The sequence below is a fragment of the Emys orbicularis genome, chromosome 8, assembly GCF_028017835.1.
Source record: "Emys orbicularis isolate rEmyOrb1 chromosome 8, rEmyOrb1.hap1, whole genome shotgun sequence".
In the NCBI taxonomy this organism is placed as follows: Eukaryota; Metazoa; Chordata; order Testudines; family Emydidae; genus Emys; species Emys orbicularis.
The window spans coordinates 39,660,701-39,688,400 of NC_088690.1; the positions used below are offsets into that span (position 1 = coordinate 39,660,701).

General features: G+C 43.9%; 1 protein-coding gene across 1 annotated transcript in view; it reads left to right on the forward strand.

Moving 5' to 3' along the window:
- Positions 1-79: 79 nt before the first annotated feature.
- LOC135882396 (uncharacterized oxidoreductase ZK1290.5-like) overlaps positions 80-27,700 on the forward strand; it is an 82,706-nt gene continuing 55,085 nt past the window's right edge. The window contains exons 1-2 of the mRNA XM_065409294.1: positions 80-173; positions 26,352-26,600. Coding sequence (XP_065265366.1) covers positions 80-173; positions 26,352-26,600 — 343 coding nt within the window. The remainder of the gene's footprint in view (positions 174-26,351; positions 26,601-27,700) is intronic.

Here is a 27,700-nt window from a genome sequence, read left to right on the forward strand (position 1 = left end):
CCGCCTCTCTTTGCGGCGCTTTACGACGGCAGGGGAGGGGTTGGAGACAGTTGCCTAGCGCGGCGGAGGTTGCGGTCTGATGGGGACGCGGCTCAGCATGGCCTCGCGGGCGCCGCTGGGCTTCCCCACGCTCCCCCTCTCCAATGGCTTACACATCCCCGTGCTGGGGCTGGGTAAGTGCCCTGCATCTCTCCCCCGGCCGGCGGCGCTGGTGATGGAGCTGAGCCCCGTGCCCGTGGCCCTGCCCCAGCCCAGCGCCGTGTCCCTACCGCACTCCAGCCCAGTGCCTGTGTCATTGCTCTACCCGTAGCACATCGTGGCCCCAGCCTGCTGCCCACTGCCTGTGTCACTGCCCTGCACCAGCAATCCCACATCATAGCACAGCCCAGTGCCCGTGTCACTGCCCTGCACCAGCAATCCCACATCATAGCACAGCCCGCTGCCCGTGTCACTGCCCTGCACCAGCAATCCCACATCATAGCACAGCCCAGTGCCCGTGTCACTGCCCTGCACCAGCAATCCCACATCATAGCACAGCCCAGTGCCCGTGTCACTGCCCTTCACCAGCAATCCCACATCATAGCACAGCCCAGTGCCCGTGTCACTGCCCTGCACCAGCAATCCCACATCATAGCACAGCCCAGTGCCCGTGTCACTGCCCTGCACCAGCAATCCCACATCATAGCACAGCCCGCTGCCCGTGTCACTGCCCTGCACCAGCAATCCCACATCATAGCACAGCCCAGTGCCCGTGTCACTGCCCTGCACCAGCAATCCCACATCATAGCACAGCCCAGTGCCCGTGTCACTGCCCTGCACCAGCAATCCCACATCATAGCACAGCCCAGTGCCCGTGTCACTGCCTTACACCAGCAATCCCACATCATAGCACAGCCCAGTGCCCGTGTCACTGCCCTGCACCAGCAATCCCACATCATAGCACAGCCCAGTGCCCGTGTCACTGCCCTGCACCAGCAATCCCACATCATAGCACAGCCCAGTGCCCGTGTCACTGCCCTGCACCAGCAATCCCACATCATAGCACAGCCCAGTGCCCGTGTCACTGCCCTGCACCAGCAATCCCACATCATAGCACAGCCCGCTGCCTGTGTCACTGCCCTGCACCAGCAATCCCACATCATAGCACAGCCCAGTGCCCGTGTCACTGTCCTGCACCAGCAATCCCACATCATAACACAGCCCGCTGCCCATGTCACTGCCCTGCACCAGCAATCCCACATCATAGCACAGCCCGCTGCCCGTGTCACTGCCCTGCACCAGCAATCCCACATCATAGCACAGCCCGCTGCCCGTGTCACTGCCCTGCACCAGCAATTCCACATCATAGCACAGCCCAGTGCCCGTGTCACTGCTCTGCACCAGCAATCCCACATCATAGCACAGCCCAGTCCCGTGTCACTGTCCTGCACCAGCAATCCCACATCATAGCACAGCCCAGTGCCCGTGTCACTGCCCTGCACCAGCAATCCCACATCATAGCACAGCCCAGTGCCCGTGTCACTGCCCTGCACCAGCAATTCCACATCATAGCACAGCCCAGTGCCCGTGTCACTGCCCTGCACCAGCAATCCCACATCATAGCACAGCCCGCTGCCCGTGTCACTGCCCTGCACCAGCAATCCCACATCGTAGCACAGCCCGCTGCCCGTGTCACTGCCCTTCACCAGCAATCCCACATCATAGCACAGCCCAGTGCCCGTGTCACTGCCCTGCACCAGCAATCCCACATCATAGCACAGCCCAGTGCCCGTGTCACTGCCCTGCACCAGCAATCCCACATCATAGCACAGCCCGCTGCCCGTGTCACTGCCCTGCACCAGCAATCCCACATCATAACACATCCCGCTGCCCGTGTCACTGCCCTGCACCAGCAATCCCACATCATAGCACAGCCCGCTGCCTGTGTCACTGCCCTGCACCAGCAATCCCACATCATAGCACAGCCCAGTGCCCGTGTCACAGCCCTGCACCAGCAATCCCACATCATAGCACAGCCCGCTGCCTGTGTCACTGCCCTGCACCAGCAATCCCACATCATAGCACAGCCCAGTGCCCGTGTCACTGCCCTGCACCAGCAATCCCACATCATAACACAGCCCGCTGCCCATGTCACTGTCCTGCACCAGCAATCCCACATCATAGCACAGCCCGCTGCCTGTGTGACTGCCCTGCACCAGCAATCCCACATCATAGCACAGCCCAGTGCCCGTGTCACTGTCCTGCACCAGCAATCCCACATCATAACACAGCCCGCTGCCCATGTCACTGCCCTGCACCAGCAATCCCACATCATAGCACAGCCCGCTGCCCGTGTCACTGCCCTGCACCAGCAATCCCACATCATAGCACAGCCCAGTGCCCGTGTCACTGCCTTACACCAGCAATCCCACATCATAGCAGAGCCCAGTGCCCGTGTCACTGCCCTGCACCAGCAATCCCACATCATAGCACAGCCCAGTGCCCGTGTCACTGCCCTGCACCAGCAATCCCACATCATAGCACAGCCCAGTGCCCGTGTCACTGCCCTGCACCAGCAATCCCACATCATAGCACAGCCCAGTGCCGGTGTCACTGCCCTGCACCAGCAATCCCACATCATAGCACAGCCCGCTGCCTGTGTCACTGCCCTGCACCAGCAATCCCACATCATAGCACAGCCCAGTGCCCGTGTCACTGTCCTGCACCAGCAATCCCACATCATAACACAGCCCGCTGCCCATGTCACTGCCCTGCACCAGCAATCCCACATCATAGCACAGCCCGCTGCCCGTGTCACTGCCCTGCACCAGCAATCCCACATCATAGCACAGCCCGCTGCCCGTGTCACTGCCCTGCACCAGCAATTCCACATCATAGCACAGCCCAGTGCCCGTGTCACTGCCCTGCACCAGCAATCCCACATCATAGCACAGCCCAGTCCCGTGTCACTGTCCTGCACCAGCAATCCCACATCATAGCACAGCCCAGTGCCCGTGTCACTGCCCTGCACCAGCAATCCCACATCATAGCACAGCCCAGTGCCCGTGTCACTGCCCTGCACCAGCAATTCCACATCATAGCACAGCCCACTGCCTGTGTCACTGCCCTGCACCAGCAATCCCACATCATAGCACAGCCCGCTGCCCGTGTCACTGCCCTGCACCAGCAATCCCACATCATAACACATCCCGCTGCCCGTGTCACTGCCCTGCACCAGCAATCCCACATCATAGCACAGCCCGCTGCCCGTGTCACTGCCCTGCACCAGCAATCCCACATCATAGCACAGCCCAGTGCCCGTGTCACTGCCCTGCACCAGCAATCCCACATCATAGCACAGCCCGCTGCCTGTGTCACTGCCCTGCACCAGCAATCCCACATCATAGCACAGCCCAGTGCCCGTGTCACTGTCCTGCACCAGCAATCCCACATCATAACACAGCCCGCTGCCCATGTCACTGCCCTGCACCAGCAATCCCACATCATAGCACAGCCCGCTGCCCGTGTCACTGCCCTGCACCAGCAATCCCACATCATAGCACAGCCCGCTGCCCGTGTCACTGCCCTGCACCAGCAATTCCACATCATAGCACAGCCCAGTGCCCGTGTCACTGCCCTGCACCAGCAATCCCACATCATAGCACAGCCCAGTCCCGTGTCACTGTCCTGCACCAGCAATCCCACATCATAGCACAGCCCAGTGCCCGTGTCACTGCCCTGCACCAGCAATCCCACATCATAGCACAGCCCAGTGCCCGTGTCACTGCCCTGCACCAGCAATTCCACATCATAGCACAGCCCACTGCCTGTGTCACTGCCCTGCACCAGCAATCCCACATCATAGCACAGCCCGCTGCCCGTGTCACTGCCCTGCACCAGCAATCCCACATCATAACACATCCCGCTGCCCGTGTCACTGCCCTGCACCAGCAATCCCACATCATAGCACAGCCCGCTGCCTGTGTCACTGCCCTGCACCAGCAATCCCACATCATAGCACAGCCCAGTGCCCGTGTCACTGCCCTGCACCAGCAATCCCACATCATAGCACAGCCCGCTGCCTGTGTCACTGCCCTGCACCAGCAATCCCACATCATAGCACAGCCCAGTGCCCGTGTCACTGCCCTGCACCAGCAATCCCACATCATAACACAGCCCGCTGCCCATGTCACTGTCCTGCACCAGCAATCCCACATCATAGCACAGCCCGCTGCCCGTGTCACTGCCCTGCACCAGCAATTCCACATCATAGCACAGCCCAGTGCCCGTGTCACTGCCTTACACCAGCAATCCCACATCATAGCACAGCCCAGTGCCCGTGTCACTGCCCTGCACCAGCAATCCCACATCATAGCACAGCCCAGTGCCCGTGTCACTGTCCTGCACCAGCAATCCCACATCATAGCACAGCCCAGTGCCCGTGTCACTGCCCTGCACCAGCAATCACACATCATAGCACAGCCCAGTGCCCGTGTCACTGCCCTGCACCAGCAATTCCACATCATAGCACAGCCCACTGCCCGTGTCACTGCCCTGCACCAGCAATCCCACATCATAGCACAGCCCGCTGCCCGTGTCACTGCCCTGCACCAGCAATCCCACATCATAACACATCCCGCTGCCCGTGTCACTGCCCTGCACCAGCAATCCCACATCATAGCACAGCCCGCTGCCTGTGTCGCTGCCCTGCCCCACCCCACGTCACACCACACACCAGCCCACTGTTGCAGCTGGGCTGCTTTCTGTGCGAAGCTTCCAAAAATCCCAAGGTAGAGTATCACAGGCACAGGCCTTATTTAAATATGCACCCTTCTCTTCTCATAGAGGGAGACTACCACTGCATGAATATTTTCCCTGCTTTCCTACCAGCCCTTTCTTTCTCCAGAAGTGAGGACTGTAAACTCTGCCTATAGGTAACCACCATGTTCCTCACTGAGGGAGATTTGGGGCAGGTCTGAGTTTGTGCCAGTTGGAAGAAGGGAGATTTTTGGGGTGAGTTTTCAAAAAAGCATCTATGTTCACTCGCAAGTGTGCACCCTTACTTGCACATGCAAATCAGGTAATTGTGTGCATAAATGGCTAGTTGGTTGTGTATCTATTTGCATGTTTGATTACCTGACTTGCACATTCAGTCATTGTAAAGGCACATGCATTTGCTGGTGCAGTTTTAGACTTCAGCCCTTCTTGTATAAAAAATTGGCCCTAAATGTCACAGTGAAACACACACAGTGAAATCATCTGGCCCCAGAGCAAGATGGCTTTTTAGCATCTGTAAGTTTTTAATTAGTATTGTACAGCACCTATGTACTTATAGATTCTGTATAGGACAATAAACACATTAAATAAAACTAGAACCCATCCACCTCGGCAGAATGAGGGCAAATGTGGAGCAGGTGTGTCTTCTCAGAGGTCTTGTGATTTTACCTTAGGTCTTTCAATATTAGGTGTTTTTCTTAACGCTCCAGTTGCTGGATTCAAAAAGTCTCCCCAAGAATCTCAGCTTTCATTTTTTATATAAAGTATAGTAAGTTTCTAGCCCTCATGGCTGCAGGCAAATATTTGAAAATGTGACCTTTGTGTATCCTAAAGGTTCAAACAGCAGAAGGCAAATAACTCATCTACATTTTAAAAATCTCATGATTTTGGGGGAAGGGGTGTGACTCGTGATTTTTCAATGCTTAGGGTTGGCAATGCTGTAAGATATCACAAATGCGTAGAGGGTTGACCATTGATATACAATAAACTTATCACTGTTTTGATACAAGTATGCAGTTGATACCAATAACACCTAAGGTTACTGTAATAGAAAGAAATAATAAAATATTTCTGTTCTCTTTTTAACTTGGGAACCTTGGCACATTTGACTGAACTTTGTATACAGTGAGTTCCACTGTTTTGTTGATGGTCAGTTGCACTTCCTGCCTCAGACCCTAGCAGGATGACATCACTCTCATGTACTGTTCTGGAGAGATCTTCACTCTTCCTTCCCTGTATGCACATTCTGTCCCGGATTCTGTAAAATGGTATTTATTTACTAGTAAGAGCAGTAGCCAAAAGTGAAACTGAAGAGATCTCAGGCAGGTGTATATACAGAGCATATCTTGATTTTTTTCCAGTTTTACTTATTTTATTTCCCACATACACACTATTTTTTTTTTACCTCCTGCATTTTTTTTTCCAGTGGAGAAAAATTAGGGTGGGAAAATAAAGAATTGTCCTGTCATTTTGAAACAAAATTTCCAAAAATGCAAATTTTTTTAAAGATAGAATAAACTTCTAATGGAAGAGATATCAACCAGCCCTAATGTTCAGTGTTGCTCTTCGATCATCCCAAAGGAGCTTTCTAATCTTCAGCTGGGGAACGAGAAAGTCACTTACAAAAATTCTAAGATTTAAAAACACCAAAAAACTATGTGGACATACTATTTAAGGGATCCCTTCTATAAGAAAGTTAGATGTTCAAAAATTAGTTAATGGAAAAAAGTTATGTAGATAATCAGTCCACTCTAGTTTAAGTCGTCATCTCGCTGCTACCACTTTTGGGCCCAAATTTTGCCCCTTCTCTTGAATGGGAGTTTTGTATGCTACTCAGATAGTGGAGTTTGGTCCTTTGGTTTGAGCAACAAATCCATGAAGGATTGACTCTTCTGGGAAACTTAAGGAGAAATAGGCACCAGCTTGCAGAGTGGGATGGGGGAGAGTAATGCTTCAATATTCCTAACATGTAAAGCGTGGAAGTGTGGCAAGGAGGCATAATGCAGGTGCCTAAGGATCAAGAACACAATCCTGCAAATCCTTTGTTTATCTAGGGTTTATGCATGTGAGTAAAATTAGGCGCATGCATAAATTTGCAGGATTGTAAAGAGGGTTCATGAAAATGGAAACAAATATTCTTTGCTCGGTTAAAGTTAGGTTAAATTTTTCAGTGGTTGTTTCGTCAGTTTATGAAAACAATGAAGTGGATCACCACATTAAAAAAAGTTACTCACTTTTGTTTATCTGCTTAAAGTACATACACCTCTACCCCGATATAACGCGACCCGATATAACACGAATTCGGATACAACATGGTAAAGCAGCGCTCCAGGGGGGCGGGGCTGCGCGCTCCAGCGGATCAAAGCAAGTTCGATATAACGCGGTTTCACCTATAACGCGGTAAGATTTTTTGGCTCCCGAGGACAGTGTTATATCGGGGTAGAGGTGTAGTCCAAATCCAATTTACGAATACTAGGACCAGGAGCTTTGTGGTAAATATTGTGTCATTGATGGGGATGGTGTTGCATAATAAAAGTCCGATGAATATATTCTGTAATACAAGCACGGTGTTGCCAACCACAAATGTTCAAAAATCATGAGTCAGGCCCCCAAGAGTCATGAGGGAGGCTTAAAAATCACAAGATTTAAAAAAAGAATGGAGGGGTGTTTATATTTGCTTTCTGTTTTTGAGTCTTCAGCATTCACATTCTCTAGCTTTTGTCTACAACCATGAGTGCTAGAAATTTTTGAAAGCTGAGATTCTCATGTAATCAAATAACTCCAGGAGCTAGGGCTTTAAGAAGAGTACAGAAAATCACAATAGAAGGCAACAGTGCAACCAGTGATTACAAAGGGAGTTCTTGGCCTGATACTACAGTCCTAACACAGATACTGCTGCCAGGCATGAGGGTTCATGCATGGGGATCCATATGCAAAATTGTGGTCACAGGCAAAACTCACATTGAAGTCAATGGGATTTTGGATTGGGCTCTCTGTACAGATATTTTTGTTGAAGGCTACTAGATGTCATTTGCTATATTTACAGCCTTGCTTTTTACTTTATCAAACCCGTCTTTGTGCTATAGTAAATTAATGCCTTATTCTGAGACTTTTGGAATTACATATAATACTTTGCAGGATTGAGGCTGCACTGTTCATTCACCCAGTGGGCCAAATACTAATAGTTTACTAATAGTCATATTATGATAAGCGAGTAAATTTGGTTTTTTTATAATAATTGTAATTAATGAAAACATGTTTCTTAAAAAAAAGATCACATTCTGTGCCTGAAAATAGGAGAATGATAATGAAAACATTTTTGTCAATAACAAAATTAAGATCTAAAATATTGATAGCATAGCAAACAATCCGACACTAGGGTTAATAAACCACTTGAGGGAGCTTTGTTTACCGAAAGATGTAAAAGGGTAGAAACCTATCTGGACACTGCACAATAGCTGTTTTGATCAAAGCTAGCGATGGGTCAGAGAAACTGCTTCATAAAAATCAGCATAGCTGAGAATACAGACTAACCAGAATATATCCCTGCTATGCCTATTCAGGCATCAGAGTTTCCATAATGTTTGAAAGAAAGGATTTCCCTCTTTCTCATCAGTGAAGCAGAGCAAAGCAGATATTCCTTCCCTCTGTTCTTTGAGAATTAGAGAAAAGGATTTTCCTGTTCATTGAACCGCAGTTGACACATCCTGAAAAAATAAGTTTCTCTTGGATTTGAACATTCTTTTTGGCACCTCCACTGCCCCAATTACATATCTCCCCCTCACAGCCATCAGAATTTGCACCTTGGCTGATGGTTCTGCAGAATCCAAGCATTAAACTGACATGCAGCCTGAACTACCCTCTTATTCCTAAAGATTGTCCCTCCATTAAGTCAGCGTAGCAGCATGTAGGTCGGAGAGCATGAGTAATCCTGTGCTGCAGTTGCCCATGCTGTACATGTTAAGTTGATAAATAAAGGACTTCAGTCTTCCTGACATACAAAAAGAATGAACTTTCCCAGATGGGAGGATGGGGCAAGGATGGGCTGGGACAGAGACATGGCCAATTGATCCCACAAAGTGGGAGCAAACCAGCCACAGGGTTACTGCAGCCCTGAAGCTATAGTAAATGCTGTCTAGTGGCTCTGCTGCTACTCTTCAGTCACAAGGATTTCTCTCTCCTCCCCCCAGCATGGAGGCCTGGAATCTCAGACCTGATTTTTCAAACATTTTTGTTCATGACTATTATTTTTTTGTGCTCATTTTATGGCAAATTATATCTGAGCTCTTGTATGTTGTAAAGCAAACTAGTTAATTTGACCATTTGATTAAGGTCAGATACTCTTTCATGCATCATTTGAAGAGCTTTTCTTTTTTTCCTCTTCTCCTTTGTGACCTTTCCAAAAGCCTCTTTCGTTTGACAGCATGTTGTAAAACTCAAGTACCTTTTCCAAATCATTCCACATGAAGCGTTATTTATTCTACTTTAGTTAAATATTACAGCTTCTCTGTAATTTAAAAAAACCCCACAAAACCAAAAACACTTGTGTTCTTTGTCTGGGGCACTGGAATTAAGCCAAGCAGAAACCATCAAGTAATTAAGCTGTAAAATAGAAGGGGTTTCCACTTCTCTAATATAGAAAAGAAGGTATTAATATTCCAGCACAGTTTCTTTTCAAGTCTGTGAGGCTGATTCATCTTCACCAGTTTTACACTGGTTTTACACACTTCTGACTTCAGTGAAGTTATCCTAGGTTTACACCAGTATAAATGAGGGCAGAATCAGGCCCAATGGCTTCAGAAGCGAGCTATCAGAGACAGCGTGTGAAATCCTGGCTCCAGTGAAGTCGAGGGGAGTTTTGCCATTAACTTTGATGGCGTCAGGATTTCACTCAGAATCTTTCTTTTAAACTTTTAGTATTTACTACACAGTGCCAAAACACATTTTGACACAGCTATAAAATTGTAGCCACTCAGTAGCATTGAGAAAATTATTTTAAAATCACTGAAGTGTTTATCAGTAGTTAAAATATGTATTTCAATCTTTTTGAATTATTTTGCTTATTAAAATCACTTTGTTTTATTATTGTTTAACCTTAGTTTAATAAGGGCATGAAGCAGCTGTCCTTCCTGGCACAGAGAGTGTATGAAGTAACTTATGTAATTCAAATGGCTCGTTTTATTCCCTATGCTTTAGGGTTTTTTTATTTAATTCATAGCATTGTCTTTGATCTGTGAAAGTTGAATTGAAGAATAAGTTCCTAATTACTGAGTTAGAGATTACATTGACAATACACTAATTCAGATAGTCCTCTTTTGTTGTCAATCACTCCAATGTAATTAGAATATGTAGATTTCTGAGTGCCTCAGAAATTATTTCCTCCACCCACCAGCCCCCACTGGAGATTGTAAAACTACAAATTTCTTATCACTATATTTGGAATTGCTGGTGATTGGGGGAAGAATCTCTCCATCTCTAATACTCCCTTGTATTCTTTTCAAAATAGTTTGGCTTCTTCTATCATTCAGTAAGAACTAAACAATTGTTTATAGAGCTTCCTAAGTGAAACCACAAGACGGGGACTAACAAAACAGAAAAGCAAGGGGTGATTCTTGATTTACAGTGTTATAACTGTTGTTGTATCTGTGTTGGTCCCACGATATTAGAGAGACAAGGTGGGAGAGGTAATATCTTTTATCGGACCAACTTTTGTTGGTGAGAGAGACAAGCGTTAGCTCGAAAGTTTCTCTCTCACCAACAGAAGCTGTACAATAAAAGATATTACCTCACCCACCTTGTCTCTCAACGTTATAACGGACAACAGAATTTGGGTCTCTGACCTCTTCTTTTCTGTTGCTACCTAGATAGAGCATTGTAACCTCACCAGCTATTTTGAGGACCCTATAATATATAGAAACAATAAGGCAATATTAAAAAGTGCTTAAGTACTCCTCAAAACACTTCAAGCAAAAAAGCATATATTATATTTATATTTGTGGTCAAGCTGTTATTTCCTGAAAATACAATGCCTAGCATAGTGGTGCATGCCAGGGGCCTCTAGATGCTGCCACAATACAAATAAATAAATAATATAGTAATATAATAGTAAAGGGTTGTTGGTACCGCCTTAACTGTGCTGGTGTTCAGAGCTTGAAAAATCGACTCAGTAGTAGAGAGTGGGGAACTTTCCCTGGTGAGTTGGTGGGGGAGGGGTGGATAAGCCAATTTCTGCAGAATTTAAGATTTCATTACAAATAAATTCTAACCCTTCTGGAATTGAATTTTAACCAGTGCAGTGCTGTCTTCATAAGTCTGAGAACAGACAGCTCCAATGTGTCTGCTTCTGCTTAAGCTTTCCTAAACTGCATAGGGAAATGAACATAGCCTGTGGGTCAGTGTGTAACTCTCCAGAATCATGTTAATTGGCAAGCAGCACAGACAGGCACTTGAGTTATTCATGAGGGAGGAGGACCGCAAAACTAGAAGGTGGGGAGGACTTTGGGTATCAAAGACCAGTACTTCACTACTCACAACAACCAGGAGACTGGAGGGATAGAAGAGCAGCTGAGGGATGGAGCTTCACATTTTTTAAGACACTTTTTAGCCAGAGGCTGATGTAAAAGACAGAGCCCATAAGTGGGTCCAAGAACACCATTCTGGCAGAAATCCAGCACCTTTCCCATTCACAGCAACAAGAAGTGGTAGAAGAACTATGTTTTTTTATCACACTGTTCGTGGAGCTTGTTTGTTTCCACCCCATGCCGTTTTTTTTGTGTTTGCCTCTGGCTAGTTAGGAACCTGGTAAATTTGTCAAGGTCTGATGGTGTTTCTGGAGTAGGAGAGAGAAAACAAATAGTAAGAGAGACAGAACAGGGGTTGAGAGATCACTTTCTGCAACTGATCATTGTCTTTCTGCTGCTATGCTTTCTTGATCTGAAAGCTCTAATTTTGTGTCATCCACAATTTTGCCATGTTGCTTTTTGCACCTCTTTCAGAGCAAGAAATTTATGGAACATTGGTCCTAGAACCAAGCTCTATGGCATGCTTCACTATTAATCTTATTCCATACTGAGAATTGGCTGTTTATTCCTTCTCTTTGTTTTCTATCTCAACTAGTTTCTTGTTGTAATCTTGACAGAATTTTACTTCTCATCCTTGGTTACCATGTTTCCTTAATAGCCTCTTGTGATGAACTAAATGCCATGTCTACAAATCACTCTCTCTCTCTCTCATTCATCCATCAGTTCAGTAGCTCTGACCTAGAGAAGCTGTAATTGATCCTTGAGGCCCTCCAGATACTTCACTTGCTACATACATTCAAAACATGGCCACTCTCCAGGCAGCAGTATATTTGCACTTAGGCAACAGAATGAGCATGCTATTATATCCTGACTAAACTGTTGGCCTGGTCCCTCCATTACTTCCCCCTGATTTCACCCGGTTCCAACTTGGTGCTTATTTACTTTACTTTAAAAACTTGCTAAACACCCAAATAACTTATTTTAAAGGGAACCTGCAAATGGGAAAAAAAGTGCACCTTTTTTGCTACCATTTATAAATAAAGCAGGCCTGAAGGGTCTTGTATTTTGGGGGAGAAGTTGGGGGAATTTACAGTATGTATGAAATGGAGGCCTAAATATTTGTACCAAGTTCATTCTAGTGCCAAGAATTTCTGTGCAAGTGTGACCCTCTCCCCAGGTGAATTCTACGGACTCTTGATTGATTGCAGCCATATTCCCATACCCATGTTCTGAAGAAAGAGGTTTATGAAAAACCCATGAGGCCTCCTGGAACTCTCAAAGCCAAATTCCATCCTCAATTGCATTTCCATTTGGATTAGAGTATGTGGTGTGAGTGCTGCCACCTAGTGGGGAGTAAGAGGAAAGGGAAATAGTATAAAAGTACCATTGCTCTCATTTTTGGGAGGGGAAAACTCTATAAAAAGATACTTCCTTTCAAAACAGATCCTCTTGTGCTATTCCCACATGACATTGTTTGTTTTACAAAGACTGGCTCACGTGGATGGTTTCCTAGCTACAAGAACATTCTCTCCATTTGTCCAAATTCATGATCGAGTCCACAAATTATCCGTAATTTAACAGCAGAAAGTTAACCAGCTTACTCTCATGCTGGCTTCTCTGGCACTTCTTGTTCATGTGACACGGACACAAATTGTGTCACTGGTACTCATCCATACAGTAAGAGGACAGTAAGAATTCTACACCCTCACCCAGTGGGGAAGTGATTCTCACTTGAATGAAACATAGCACCAGTAAATAGTCAGTTTCCATTGCCCAAGATTAGTTAAGTCCAAAAAGTAAACAGTTAACATTAATAATGAAAAGTACATTCAATTTTTAAAACAATCACTTTTAATAATCAAAAATGTTATTAATATAGATGAAGACATTTTAAATATGTGATTTTTAACCTAATAGTGGTAATTTTAACTGAAAGTAGTTTTGTATAATATAAAAATCCAGTTTGTATTTTCTTTCTTTGACAATTTTCTTACATAAAAGAAATAATATAAAGCAATCTCCAGATGGGCAATGGAGTGGTAAGAGTTAAATATAACAACTTTGAAATGAATGGTAAAACAAACCAAGTATATTTAATTTTAGTCGTTCACTGTGCTTTTATGATGTACAAAGATGTTTTAAAACTTTTTGTTTAAAAAAGTGTTTTTCTGCCTGTGAGGTACCTCTGGTGTTATCTGGACTGGTGAGCTGCTAGGTCACTCCAATCCTCGACTCTGGGACCCAGCCTTACCCTGCTCTGCTGTGAGAACCCCCACTCCGGGGCAGTTCACGCACAGCCTCTAGCATGTACGCTGCTCCCAGTTACGTGAGTAAGCATTTTTGGCCAGCCGATGCTTGGATTGTGCAACCGAAGGACACTAGCCAATATCTCTGGTCCCAGACACAACCCTATGAACCTGCATCTTGCAGTGTCCAGTTATGCCTGCTGGACGCTGCAAACTTATATGAGTTCGTCAATTTAACAAAGAAATTGATATGTACCAGGCTTGTTATCCCAAGGGGAGTCTCTGACACGCTTCAAACCAAATGCACTGCTTCAGGTAGAATAAACAAACAAATTTATTAACTACAAAAGATAGATTTTAAGTGATTATTAGTCAAAGCACAACAAGTCGGATTTGGTCAAATGAAATAAAAGCAAAACGCATTCTAAGCTAATGTTAACACTTTCAGTGCCCTTACAAACTTAGATGCTTCTCGCCACAGGCTGGCTGGTTGCCCTTCAGCCAGGCTCTCCCCTTTGATCAGTGCTTTAGTCGCTTGGTGGTGGTGTCTGTAGATGGAGGTGGAAGAGAGAGCCAGCATGGCAAACGTCTCTCCCTTTTATCATGTTCTTTCTTCCTTCTTGGCTTTGCCTCCCCGCCCCCTTTAGGGTAAGGTGAGCATTACTTCATCGTAGTCCCAAACTGACCAAGGGAAGCGGGGTGACTCACTCGAGAGTCCAACAGATCCTTTGTTGCTGCCTAGGCCAGTGTCCTTTGTTCCTGTGAGGCTGGGCTGGGTTTGTCCCATACATGCCCTGATGAGGTGTGAACTGCCCCTCCGTTCCTGGAGAGTTTTGCCTGGGCATTTTTTTAAGCCATGAGGACACTTTTTCAGCTTCATAATTATATACATGAAATTACAACCTATAACATTACTATAACAACAATGATCAGTGCATCATGAGCCTTCCAAAGACACCCGACATTACAAACTTTGCATTGGATACCACACAATCGTATAAGGATGAACATGGGGGTGCAGGGTGTTTCCCTGAGGTACAGAATGTCACACTGCTCCACCCCCTTTTTTCACCGTTTGAATATCATGTTTGGAGCATAAAGCCCCTACTTCCTTCTTTGCCAGAGGTCTTTGGCAAGTTCTTTGGAAGAGGTGAATAGTGATGTCACATGAGGCTGTAACCTAAGCTGCAGCAGTCTCTCATCTATCTCCCTCCCCCACCCCCACAACTGAGATAGAAGGGGTGCTGATTCATAGACTTTCTTCAGGTCCTCTAATATTCTTGCCAAGGACCTCCAGCAAAGAGAGTGATATGAAGACCTGATTATGCAGAACATAAGCAAGAGGAAAAACAACAGGATAAAAGGGTTATTTGCAAATCATCTTTGAGGTAGTCTTTATACGTTATAAAGAAACAGAGAAGAAACGTGTTTTGTTTTTTTTGCTGTTCACATTTACAGAAGTTTCATATACCGTATGCTCAGTTCCCTGTACTCAGTGCATGAAAGGAAGTCCTTTGCATTCTAGTACATAATTATATTCTAAGGCTGTATGTAATAGGAAGTATGACAAATGTTGTTTGTCTTGGAGACATTGAGAATGTATCTTTTCATTTTCCTATTTGAAACTAAAAACAAATCACATTTAATCAGAAGGGTAACTTATTGTCAAACTTTAATGCTCAGTTTTAAGCCCCAGTGCTGCAAACAGATGTGCTGATGCAGACCTTTGCCCCAAACACACTAACTCCAGTGGACCTCAGCAGGATTCCATGTGAGTCTAAGAGCCTGCATCACTGCATCAGTTTGCAGGATTAGGATCTCTGCCTTGTTTCAGCAAAGTATTTAAGCACATCCTAACTTTAAGCACATGTAGTAGTAGTCTCATTGGCTTCAGGGGCACTACTGTTGTGGTTAAAGTTAGGCACAAGCTTTAGTACCTTGCTGAACTGGGGTCTAAACCAGCAATAGCTCTCAAGTATACTATGATGATCATTATTGTAGCTATGTTTTCAGCTCCTAAGGTATCTAGATAGATTAGCATTGTAGATTTTAACTCTCTTTGTATGAAGGTATTTTAAATGTTAGTTTTGTAATTATTGACCTCATAGTAAATTAACTCTTTTTCCTGCACCTGTTTAATATTTTTAAAAATATTGCCTTCTTTCCCGTAGCTGCATAACTATAAATGATACATTGAACATTTTATGCAAATATTAAGTCCCTAGTTTATACAGTAAAATGGTTAGTCTCATACAAAGTTTATTTCTGCTGGGAACATTTGTCCTCAAAGGTAATCATCTCCTTTTGATAGATCACATTTGCCTCATACCTTTATGTGAAACGCCAAAAAAAAAAAAAAAAAAAAAGTCACAAGCCTCATTTACTAGGAGAAGGATTCCAAAATCTAATATTGTTGATCAACAGTTAATCTTTTTTAATTTACTTGGTAACAGCTTATATAAGTTTATTACAAGATCTTCATCAGAGTAATACAGGTTGATTTATTAAAAACCTAAAATAAGGTATCAGAGGAAAAAAAGAACATTAATGTTATTTCTGTTCAGTTTACTTACTGTTAATTTATACTTTTTGCCAGTGTGCTGCACATATCATCCTTATCAGTTATGAAGTTAAAGTTCCATCAAGGTATAATAGGCACTGGAAGTAATTTCAATTGAGTTAACGAAAGGGACAAAATGAAAATCATTTAAAACTGGCTCACACCAGCAATTCTTTGTGCACTATTAACTGCTAAGATCTAGTCACAAAACATTACTCCGAGAAGAAAAGGTTTAGTGAACCCTAGAAATTGGATTTGATTTATGCCAGAAAATCTGCCTTTTCACTGCTTGAGATTTCTATGGAAGAAAGCCACAGTCTTTTACCAAATGGTTTCTAAGGAAACATCTTATAGCAGAGCATCTGAAAACAATTTGGTTGTTAATGAGAAATAGTTCTCATGATGGTGGGAAAGTGTTGAGTGAAAGAAAAGGCTGCAAGATTTGGCAGTCTGTCCATAAAGGCATTTAAATAAATGTGTGCGGCAGTTCATCTTATGAAATTTCTACATGGATTACACATTCATAGCCTGCCTTTCAAATGTCCAGGTTCAATTTCAGAGCTGTTCTTCTAAATAGATAAACTATACAAAGAGGTTATGAGCAATAGGTAGAAACATTTGTATATGAAAGCTGGATACTTCAAATAGCATATCAGAGCCCATGTCACCCTGCAGCAGAGGTCTTTGCTTGCTCTGGGTCACACTGTGACTTTTAAAAACAGAACTGCGTTAGTGGGTTGGCGGTTGCTGAGTAGCGTCCAGTGACAGTGAGTGGAGGCATTCTTCCTGAAGAATGCTGAGGCATGCAGGGCCTCTGTGGTTGCTATGGGGAGTACTCTCAGAAGTGGCTTTTATATGTCCTTTTCAAAAGTCCTGATTAGAGAAATGCTAGCTGATATGCAGAGCAAGGGCTGAATCTTGTAGTAGAACATCGGAGGGCAAATCCACACTACAGAGCTACATTAGCGCAGCTGCACCGATGCAGCTGTGCCGTTGTAGCACATCTGGTGAAGATGCGCTATTCCAACGGGATATTCCAGCATAATTACTCCACCTCCACAAGAGGCAGAAACTATGTTGGCGGGAGAGCATCTTCCACCGACATAGCGCCAGTGGAGACAGCGCTTAAGTTGATGTAACTTGTGTCGCTCAGGTGGATGTCTTTTTCACACCCCCGAGTGATATAAATTGCATCTTAAGTGGTAGTGTAGACCAGCCCTCAGAGTCCTTATCCTACCCTGCCCAGCCACGCCCTGGGGTCTGGAGTGCCTCTGTCAACAATGGCTCGCCCCCCCCCCCATCCCTTTGCCCCATTGCTCTCAGGAAGCATAAACAGCAGCATTCTGGCTTCCCCCAGCATGGATACACAAAAAGTGCGAAAAGGGTCCTTCCTTCTTCCGCATTAGCACAGCTGGAATCGAACTGCTTTTTGCCTTTCAGTGGCTGAGTGGAGTTGTAGAGAAGCTCTGTTGCTTCCTTTTATTCCTCCTTATATGCAAGTCTACCAGTTTATTTTAACTTGGGCTCCAGAGGAGGACAACATTCTAGAATACATCTATGCACTCAACAGTAAATGAAATCCTGCAAACAGAGCTGAAAAAAATATAGATATGTAAAATTCCTCTTCCTTAAGTTCTCCCACAGGTGAAAGAAAGTTCAGGTTGGTTTCTCTAGTTACATTTTACATATTTCTTCATTGTTCCTTAAGAGAAATACTTTTCTGTAAAGAGTTTAGATTAAAAAAAGGTTGGCTTCCAACAAGACCACAACTATCCTTGGAAATGGTATTGAAAACCATTTTTATTAAATCATTTTAATTACCACTTCAGGGGGAATCATTGCTGAAAACCATTGTGAGCAAAGGCTTGGTGTCCTTGGGTGAAATCCCACATTGTTTTCAGTAGGGCAGGATTTCACCCCTAGTGTAGACAAGACTTTAAACAGCAGCCAGGCTGTAGTGGCAGGTTTTTATGTTGGGAAGTTTGGAATATCTATGCCCACCAACAGAAAATAATATTTATTTTAAACAAGAGTACAGCAGGAGTTTGGCAGGTTCTCAGGCCCTTAATAAGGTGTAGAGCAAAGTCCACTTGAGTTGCACATAAACATTGATACTGTGCTGATTTTCAAATTAAATGTGTGTGTAGGAAGAGAAGGAAAAACAAGTGAATTTTTGAGAAGAAAAAGCATGTGGGGGAGCTCTAGCTGCCCTTCCCTGAAATATTCTTGAAAAAGATGCAGTCTCAATGCCAAAAATCCTCTCCCCAGTGGATTTTATCTTTATCTTAAGTGGAACAATGTAGATCTTCCATGTTGTTTGCGTAAATGCATGGATCAGGTATAAATGAGGCAGTGCCTGTTGTCTCTATGGATAAAAGCTACTGTTTGCGGCACCTCTCCTTTTTTATTTTCTGCCATTTTCTGTCCTGTTTGCCTACTCTGCTCTCTTTTTCCTCTTCCTGTCTCTCCTTCTTCTGATTCTCTCCTCCTACCTAGTTTCTGACTTCTCAAGCTTCTTCCTTTCTGCACTGCCCCTTCCAATCTGTTAATGACACCAGCCATAGATACCCTGATTGTCCATTTCTCCCACAAGTCACCATGTGACTTTATCCACACAGCTCTCTACACGTGGAATACCCTACCAATTGGGATCCACCAAGCCACTGCATTCTCTTCATTCAGAACCCTTCTTAAGATTAATATCTTTCACAATGGCCACAACAAGTGAGTAAGCAATAATAATAATTACAATAAAAAAGATGTAATTGGCCATTTGAAATGTGTCCAGGCCTAACTTAAAGTAACTTCAAGATCTTATTGTTGTAACCCCTGACTTTCCTCTCCTTATTCCTTTACTACCTTTTGCCTCCACTAGTTACACAGAGAGGAAAAAGGGAGGGAGGCGAGCCCCATTAATGGGGTTTGGCAATGACATCATATCATCACTTTTATTGCAGGTTGCATAATGCATTGGTATCTTAGTGCTCTATCCTCACAAAAGGGAACTCTCTGCTCAGGAAAAAAAAAAGACTGTAGTTCTGCTGTGCTTGAGTATGCCTCTGATATCTTAACATCTGTTTGGGCTGTGCACTTTTTTTCTTTTAACTGATTTACTTCTGCAGAGTTGGCCAAAGCATTGTCCATATAACACAATCTGACCAGTGTCTTCCCTCATTTATAATATAGAGTTTGTGGCATATAGAGACTGTACACTAAAGCTGGTTTGGAAATGGGGGTGGGGGGAAATACATGAAAATGATCAAAAATTTGTTTCCATTTTTTTGTTGAAATTTCCCTACTAGTTCTACTACAGTCCTATCATTTCCCTGGGTTGCACTTCTGTATTAAAGATGAGAGGAGCTGCAGTTCTCCATTGTATGTATGTTAGCTGCTGCTCTTGGATTTCTGGCAAGTTGTCAATGTATTCCTCACTTGAGCAAAATCTAGATTTATTTGGAACATATATTGAGTCCTACAATGAGATTAATATAAAAATATTGTGTGAAAATTATATAGTGACAATTTCATAACAAAATGAAACTTTTTGAGTCCAGCTGGTACATATGAAATCTTTGTGCTGTTCCAAAGCAGATAAGACACAATGGATTACTTATGATGGGATGCTAAATACAGCTTTCATAGTAAGTGACCCTGTTATTGAAACATAAACCATCATGTAGCAATAAGAGTGTTTGTGGTTTGTACTGCAATAGGTGTAGAAAGTTAACATGAGGCTGTCTGGCTCTGTGATAGCATCTTTAGTTACACTTTTTAAACTTTTTTACACTGTGTTAAAAGTAATGCAAAAACAGACATATCACTGTTTAATTTTAATACAGTTTGATGTAATAAGAATGCTCTGGTTGAGTAATTAATCAGATACCAGATCAGATAACTTCTGATAAATTAGCATGCTCATGGACTCTACATATGCTTTTCTTTCCCATGGTCAGAGTCATGTAAAGACTTACACATGTACGTAGACCCATTGACTTCAAGGACATAAAGTTAGTAATAGTAAAACAAGAGTACCACAGTGGAAAATCAGACCCTATTATTTTAGATATTACAAGGTTATAAATTAATATGAAACTGGATCATTTTTCATATTAGCACACACAGCTTTAGGATCTAGTTCTCCAAGGAAAAAAAGTAGTGCCTGGTACTCCTTTACATTACTATTGACCCAAAGCATCTCTAGCAAAATATCTACAACTTCCAGTGAAGGAGGAGAGAGAAGGGTAAGGGAGCTGCTTGGTAGACCTGCTGAGATTTGGACAGCAAACTCTGGGGAGGAAGGGGATGGAGGTTACTTAATTTTTTGCTCTTTAGCATGTTATCCCTCTCATAATTGCTCTTCAGCCTTTACCAACTACATTATAAAAACAGTTCCTCTGGCCACCTGAACTTTGGTGTAGTTGGATTCTTGTGTGGCACTGTTCCTGGAGTGCCAGAGCAAGGGCTCGACTGAACAGACTTTAATGATTGAATTGCTAATATCAAATTGCATGAAAACCCATGCATGTGGTTTCTTTAATTGAGGAAAACTTGTCTGGTGTTGTCTCTTAATCAAATGTAATTAATTCATATATTGGGTTGATCAGAGGACTCTAAAGAAAAAATGCATTGACAGCAAAGAGCTTTTTGGGTGAAGAAGAGGTAGAATGATTGTCTAGTCTTGCAGATTATTATTTTAAACTTGTGAAAAACAAAGGGCCACATTTTTTCTTGAAATACATACATGCAACTCCGTGGGAATTAGTTATATATCTGAAACAAAAGTTAGCACCAAATACTCCAAAAAGAAATTACTTTAAAGAATCATAGAACCGTAGGGTTAGAAGGGACCCAAGGGTCATCTAGTCTAATCCCCTGCCAAGATGCAGGATTTGTTGTGTCTAAACCATCCAGCCTCCTTTTGAAAACCTCCAGCGAAGAAGCTTCCACAACCTCCCGAGGCGTCTGTTCCATTGTCCTACTGTTTTTACAGTTAGGAAGTTTTTCCTGAGATTTAATCTAAAGCTGCTATGCTGTAGTTTGAACCCATTGCCTCTTGTCCTGTCCTCTGTGGCAAGAGAGAACAACTTTCCTCCATATTTTTTATGGCAGCCTTTCAAGTATCTGAAGACTATCATATCCCCCCCTTAATCTCCTCTTTTCCAAACTAAAGTTCCTTCAGCCTTTGCTCATATAGCTTGTATTCCATCCCTTTGATCATCTTTGTCACTTGCCTCTGGATCCTTTCCAGTTTCTCCACATCCTTTCTATACATTGGTGACCAAAATTGGACACAGTACTCCAGCTGAGGCCTAACCAGCACCGAGTAGAGCGGTACTATCACCTCCCGTGACTTGCATGCTATGCCTCTGCTAATGCAACCTAAAATTGTATTTGCATTTTTTGCAACAGCGTTGCATTGCTGGCTCATGTTGAGGTTGTGATCCACCACAACTCCCAGATCCTTCTCAGTAGTGCTGCTGCCAAGCCACTTTCCCCCCACTCTATATTTGTGCATTTGTTTTTTCTTCCCTAAGTGTAGTATCTTACCTTTGAATTTCATTTAATTGTTTAGCCCAGTTCTCAAATTTATCAAGATCCCTCTGAATTTTAGCTCTATCCTCCAAAGTATTGGTAACCCCCCGCTAGCTTTGTGTCATCTTCAAACTTGATCAGTATGCTCTCTACTCCTACATCCAGGTAGTAAATAAAGATGTTAAACAACAACAGACCCAGATAGTACATTCAAATAATGGTAAAAGTCTGACTTAACAATAAACATTTAAAAAAAAAAACCCAACCAACCAAAAATAAAGAAAAAATAATTAAGTTCAGAGTTAAGGTTATACCTCTATCCTTAACTCGTCTTTGTGCCCTTCTGAATTACAGCACATGTGGTACTGCAACAGTATGAACAATGTGAGAAGCCTGCAATTCCTAGAATCCCTAGTCTGAGTAGCATTATTAGTTCTTTAATTCCTGGTTTTCATGATATCAGTTGTTCATAGTATTTACTACTCTCTCTAATTGTTGAGGGACTTTTTACATTTTCTGTAGCTATATGATATGGCTAATTTTAATTTACAGATACTGTATTCAGAGAATTCCTCCCCGTTGTCTGTTAATTTCCTCTGAACATATTACACACTTGATCATTAGAAGAGAAACAATAACAAACTGAAATCTCCACAATTCCCCATCATAAAAGGGTTAAAAAAGTAAAAGTTTATGTGTCCTAAATATTCTTACTTGAATGCATTATGCATGAAAAGGGTCTGAGCCCATGTGCAAGACCTCTGAATGAACTTCATTCATTCCGTACTTGGAAATGTCTATTCAACCACAAACAGACACAATAGTTACAACCTAATTTATTTGGTGTCAAGAGTAGCTTATTAAAAGTGAAAAGATGATTATGTAAAAGTGTAGTAACTTTTCTGTGGTAGTTATATAATTCTACATTCCTTTAACATCTCATGGTGTAATTATATAAGGATATTCTTTTTAAATGGTTAAAGTGTGGTAATATATATTCATTTAAAATTTCTAAACAGTTAATATGAAGCTTTTGCAACATCTAGTATATGAACATAATTTGTTTTAGTTTTGTGAATTTTAATGTGAAACAAATATACGCATACTCATTTCTGGATCTTCTGTGAACAAACTCTCATATTATTCATATTTACTGCCAGTGTTTAACACCCGCCCCGTGTTTTTTCACTTTTAAAATATTAAACTTTATTTCATATTTGAAGAAGTAAAAGATTTGCTGTGCAACAGTACAGTATTATCCATTCATTAGGCCTGATTCTGATTTTACTTGCACTGTTTAAAATTAGGAGTCCCTCCACTGAAGTCAGTGGTGTTACATCAACTTAAAGTTAGTACACCTATCAGGTTAAATCTGTTTTGTTTAAAATTGGCATGGTGTAATGGGAGAGATTAGGCAGCTACCTAATCATGACCTTCATTCTGAGATAGTGATTGGACATACTGTTACAAGAATTTTAGGAGAATCTAGCTTGCTTTATTCATGCAACATAGGAATTCCCTAAACTCTTCTCATTCCAACACTGATTGTTTAAAACAGTGATTCCCAACGTATTTACCATCGTGGGCCACATATGCTGTTCTCTGTGTGTTATGTGGGCCACATTCACGCAATATATATACTAACTGTACGACCCTGAGGATGTCGCATGGGCCACATCTGTGTGCTGATTGAGCTGCAAGCAGCCCATGGGCCATGGATTGACAACCACTGGGGTTTAGAAAGTTCCAAGAGGCAGAGTCTCATGGACCAGGGTGGGCAGTGACTCCCACTTTTCCCCCTATCCAGGAATAGTGGATACTAGGGTGAGGGTAGAAAAAACACTATTATCTTATATATTTCCCGTAATTCTCCCTTGTGATAACCCTAGTGACTATACACCAGGGGTGGGCAAACTTTTTGGCCTGAGGGCCACATCTGGGTATGGAAATTGTATGGCGGGCCATGAATGCTCAGAAAATTGGAGTTGGGGTGCAGGAGGGGGTGAGGGCTCTGGTTGGGGATGGGGCCAAAAATGAGGCGTTCAGGGTGTGGGAGGGGGCTCGGGGCAGGAGGGGTGGAGTGCGGGGGGGGGGTGAGGGCTCTGGGGTGGGGCTGGGGACGAGGTGTTTGGGGTGCAGGAGGGTGCTCCAGGCTGGGATCAAGGGGTTCGGAGGGCAGGATGGGGATCAGGGCTGGGTAGGGGCAGGGGACAGGCTCAGGGGTTCAGGCTCCAGGCGGCGCTTACCTCAAGCAGCACCCAGAAGCAGCGGCATGTCCCTTCTCCAGCTCCTACGTGGAGGCACAGCCAGGCGGCTCTGCATGCTGCCCATCGGCAGGCACTGCCCCTGCAGCTCCCATTGGAGCACCGGAAGGGGGCCATGCTGCTGCTTCTGGGAGCTGCGTGGAGCGGCCCCCGACCCTGCTACCCGGCTGGAGCGCCAAAGGGGGGCAAGCCCCAGACCCTGCTCCCCAGCGGGAGCTTGAGGGCTGGCTTAAAATGGCTGATGGGCTGTAGTTTGCCCAACCCTGATATATACAGTATACTTATCTGGTAAAGGTGTGGATCTTTGTGTTCAGTGTAAAATGAAACAGGTTTGGAGGGTGGAGAAAACCAGCAGGGGATACGTCACTTGAATAATATTCTTCTGCAACCTGGAGTCCTTTATCCCTTTTAGGTTCAACAATGACTTGGTTATCATGTAGGGCCTGATACTGCAATTTGTATTGATGCAGGCAGACTGCTGTGCCCATGGAGAGCCCCAATGAGGAGCCTTAATGCGGATGCAGCAATCTGCCTGCCCACTGTCAGTTACAGGACTAGGGCCTTTGATAGCAGTCATAGTCTTAGAAACTCATTTTTATGAGTTCCCCAAACAGAGATTGTGGAAAATATTGCTGTTGGGAAAAGACTGTGAAGGGGTGGGTGGCTCTTAGCAGGAAAAACAACTAATAGGAAGATAGAAGATAAACCAGCCCCCTCTTCACACTCACAAACACTCTTTATCTAATAGACCTTCTGCTAATGGCTTTTCCTGCTAAGTATTCTCATCCTTCCATCCCCTTGACATGTAAAATACATTTATTTAGTACATCCAATGAATGCCTAGGCAGTGCAAATTACACTGTCTTATCATTTAAACCCCATTTATGTCCATTTTCTATCCCAGGGGTTCTCAACCTTTTTGTTGCTGAGGCCCCACTCAGTATGCTGTAAAAACGCCAGGGCCTGGCGGGGGGAGTGCAGGGAACAGGCTCCGGGTGGACCCTTGGGCATAGGAATAGTTTTACTTCTATTTGGGGGGGGGGGGAGGGGGAGAAGGCTGGCAGGACTTGAGCCAGCTCCACACAGCACAGTCCAGGGAGGAAGCACCACCTCCACCCCCCGACTCCCTCAAGAGGCCACCCAGCTTGTCTGGGCTGTGGGGGAATGCAACCAAAATATATAACTCCAAGGGGTACTCAGTTCAAAAAGTTTGAAAACTGCTCAGGGTGCAGGGAGGGGGTAGATAGGGGTGTGTGCAGGCGGGGGGTAGCTCAGCGTGCAGGCAGGGGGTAGGTAGGGGTGTGTGCAGGCAGGGGGGTAGCTCAGCGTGCAGGCAGGGGGTAGGTAGGGGTGTGTGCAGGCAGGGGGGTAGCTCAGCGTGCAGGCAGGGGGTAGATAGGGGCTCTATATGGGTGAGGGGGGGCTCCCTGTGCAGCTCCTAGCTTCAGCGGGGGTGGGGGGGGCTGGTGACGCTGGGGCTCCCAGCTTCAGCACCCTGCTGCTCCTGGCTTGGGCGGGGGGAGGTTTGCTGATTTCAGCCCCATGTCGCTCCTGGTTTTAGGGGCTGGGGGGGGAGAGGCACTGGCTTCAGCCCTGTGCCGCTCCTGGCTGGGGCAGGGGGGCCGCCAGCTTCAGCCCCATGCTGTTCCTGGCTTCAGCACTGGGGCTCAGGGCACCGGGTTTCAGCTGCGGAGCTCCATGGCCCCCCTGAAAGGCCTCGCGGAACCCCAGGGGGCCACAGACTACTAATTGAGAACCACTGTGCTATCCCATCTGTAGCTTACACTACTGTTTCGGTTCAATGAATTTGGCTGGGAAATTTATATGGGAATTACACTGTTTACGCTGGAGATTAATATGGCCCTTTATGTAGTATTGTAGTGTAATATTGACCTGGGGCTCCATGGAATTTGATGGAGTAAAGACCTCAGGATTTGTCTCTTACACAGCAAATTGCTGAATCTAACTCATTCTTTTTAAGAAGTGACATACTGATACTTTCATTTTTTACTTTAATATTTAATTAATATTTTCACCATATAAATATATATATTACACCCAACATGGAGAATGAATGTGGTTTATATTTATTTGCCATACTGTATATAACTTGTCTCTGTCCTTCTCTAAGGATACTGGTTTCAGAAGTAACTAATTATAGTAGTGTATGCTCATAGGTCATGAAATCCAATAGGCCTGATTCTGATCTCACTTTTTTACACTTGTATACTGCTGAAATGCCAATGATTTTAGTGTAGTTGCTCCTGATTTACACCAATGTAGATGAGATCAGAATTAGACCCTGTGTTCTCCTAGGGTCTGTATTTTTTTAGTATACGCTCTCGTTCAATTCCCATTTCTTTTGTATAATTATTTGGGGACTCACTGTGTTAATTGTCACAACAGTGACAATCTGGCAAAATTCTGTTTATCACTAAGTAATAACAATTCACGTCTATTAACTTTTGCTTAGGTACATCCCATCAAGGTGGATATTCCCATGATGCTGTGGTGTATGCACTACAAAAATGTGGCATTCGTCATATTGATACAGCAAAAAGATACGGCTGTGAATCACTCCTTCAGAAAGCTATCAAAGAAAGTGATGTGAAGCGAGAGGACCTCTGGATAACTACCAAACTCTGGCATAGCGACTATGGCTATGAAAACACAAAACAAGCCTGCCTGGAATCATGCAAAAGACTTGGTGTTCAGTACCTCGGTATGACATTTTTATGTTGTTAATTTATTGTGCCTCCCATGTGAGTGTTGGGGAAGATAAATAAATTCTAGGATGGACTTCATAACAGAGATAGACCACGGGTGCCAAATTCTTCCCTTAGTTATATGTCTGCAAACCTCTTGTCCCAACTGATCTTCATGAGGGTTGCATGTATGTAACTGAGGGCACAGAATATGGCCCTAGAATTGTAGCTGTTGCAAGATCTTTTTTTAATCGACTAGAATGAATTTTGTAAAATTGCATTTAATAGTTAAATCGAGTTGGGGATCAGCTATACAACAGTTCAGATGTTTTGGTTAAGGAAACAAAGATTGCTGTATAAACTTTAAAGTAAGTTCCTTAAAGTCCTGGTTGCTTGCATGGAGAATTATAATTTCTGAAATGTCCAATCTGAAAATATGGGGTCACCTTTGAAAATGTCACCCTTTAAACTTTCTCTAAAATTATGAATATGTTTTAACAAGTTTTGACTAGCTTGCTTGCTATCTGATGCCATAGACTTTGGGTACAATTTTCAAAAGAGCTCAAGTGATGTAGACATCTAAGTCCCATTGAAAATCAATGAGATTTAGGCACTTTTAAAAATTCTATCCTAGTGATGTACCTACAGTATAGTATATCATAATCAGGGAAACTGACATGGCTGCCACTAGAGCTCATGTCATAGAACATAGAATATTATCTTAGGCAAGAAGAAGCTGTAGTGGTGACACTAGTTAGTTGCCCATTATCTTTTGATAGCAATGGGGGATGTCATAGAAATAAAAATGGGGAGTATTTTAAAAGCTTTTTTGGGGGGAGTGGGGGGCACTTTCTCTTTCCTAGCTGAAAGGAGGAAAAGAAAGGGGAGAGGAAATGAAAAATAACAATCTAAGATTATCTGATTGTAGAAGCTTAGACCAAAATGTCAGTGTTGACTGCCAAAGAAAATAAATGTAACGGTCAAACTTATCAGCGGTGGCACTGAAAACCTTCCCTTTGCTCCTCTTCCGCTTCCTGCACCACCACCATCACCAATAAATAAACTGTAAGGCAGAAACAAACAGCTTTTGTAAAAAAAAAAAAAAGGTTTTGTGGAA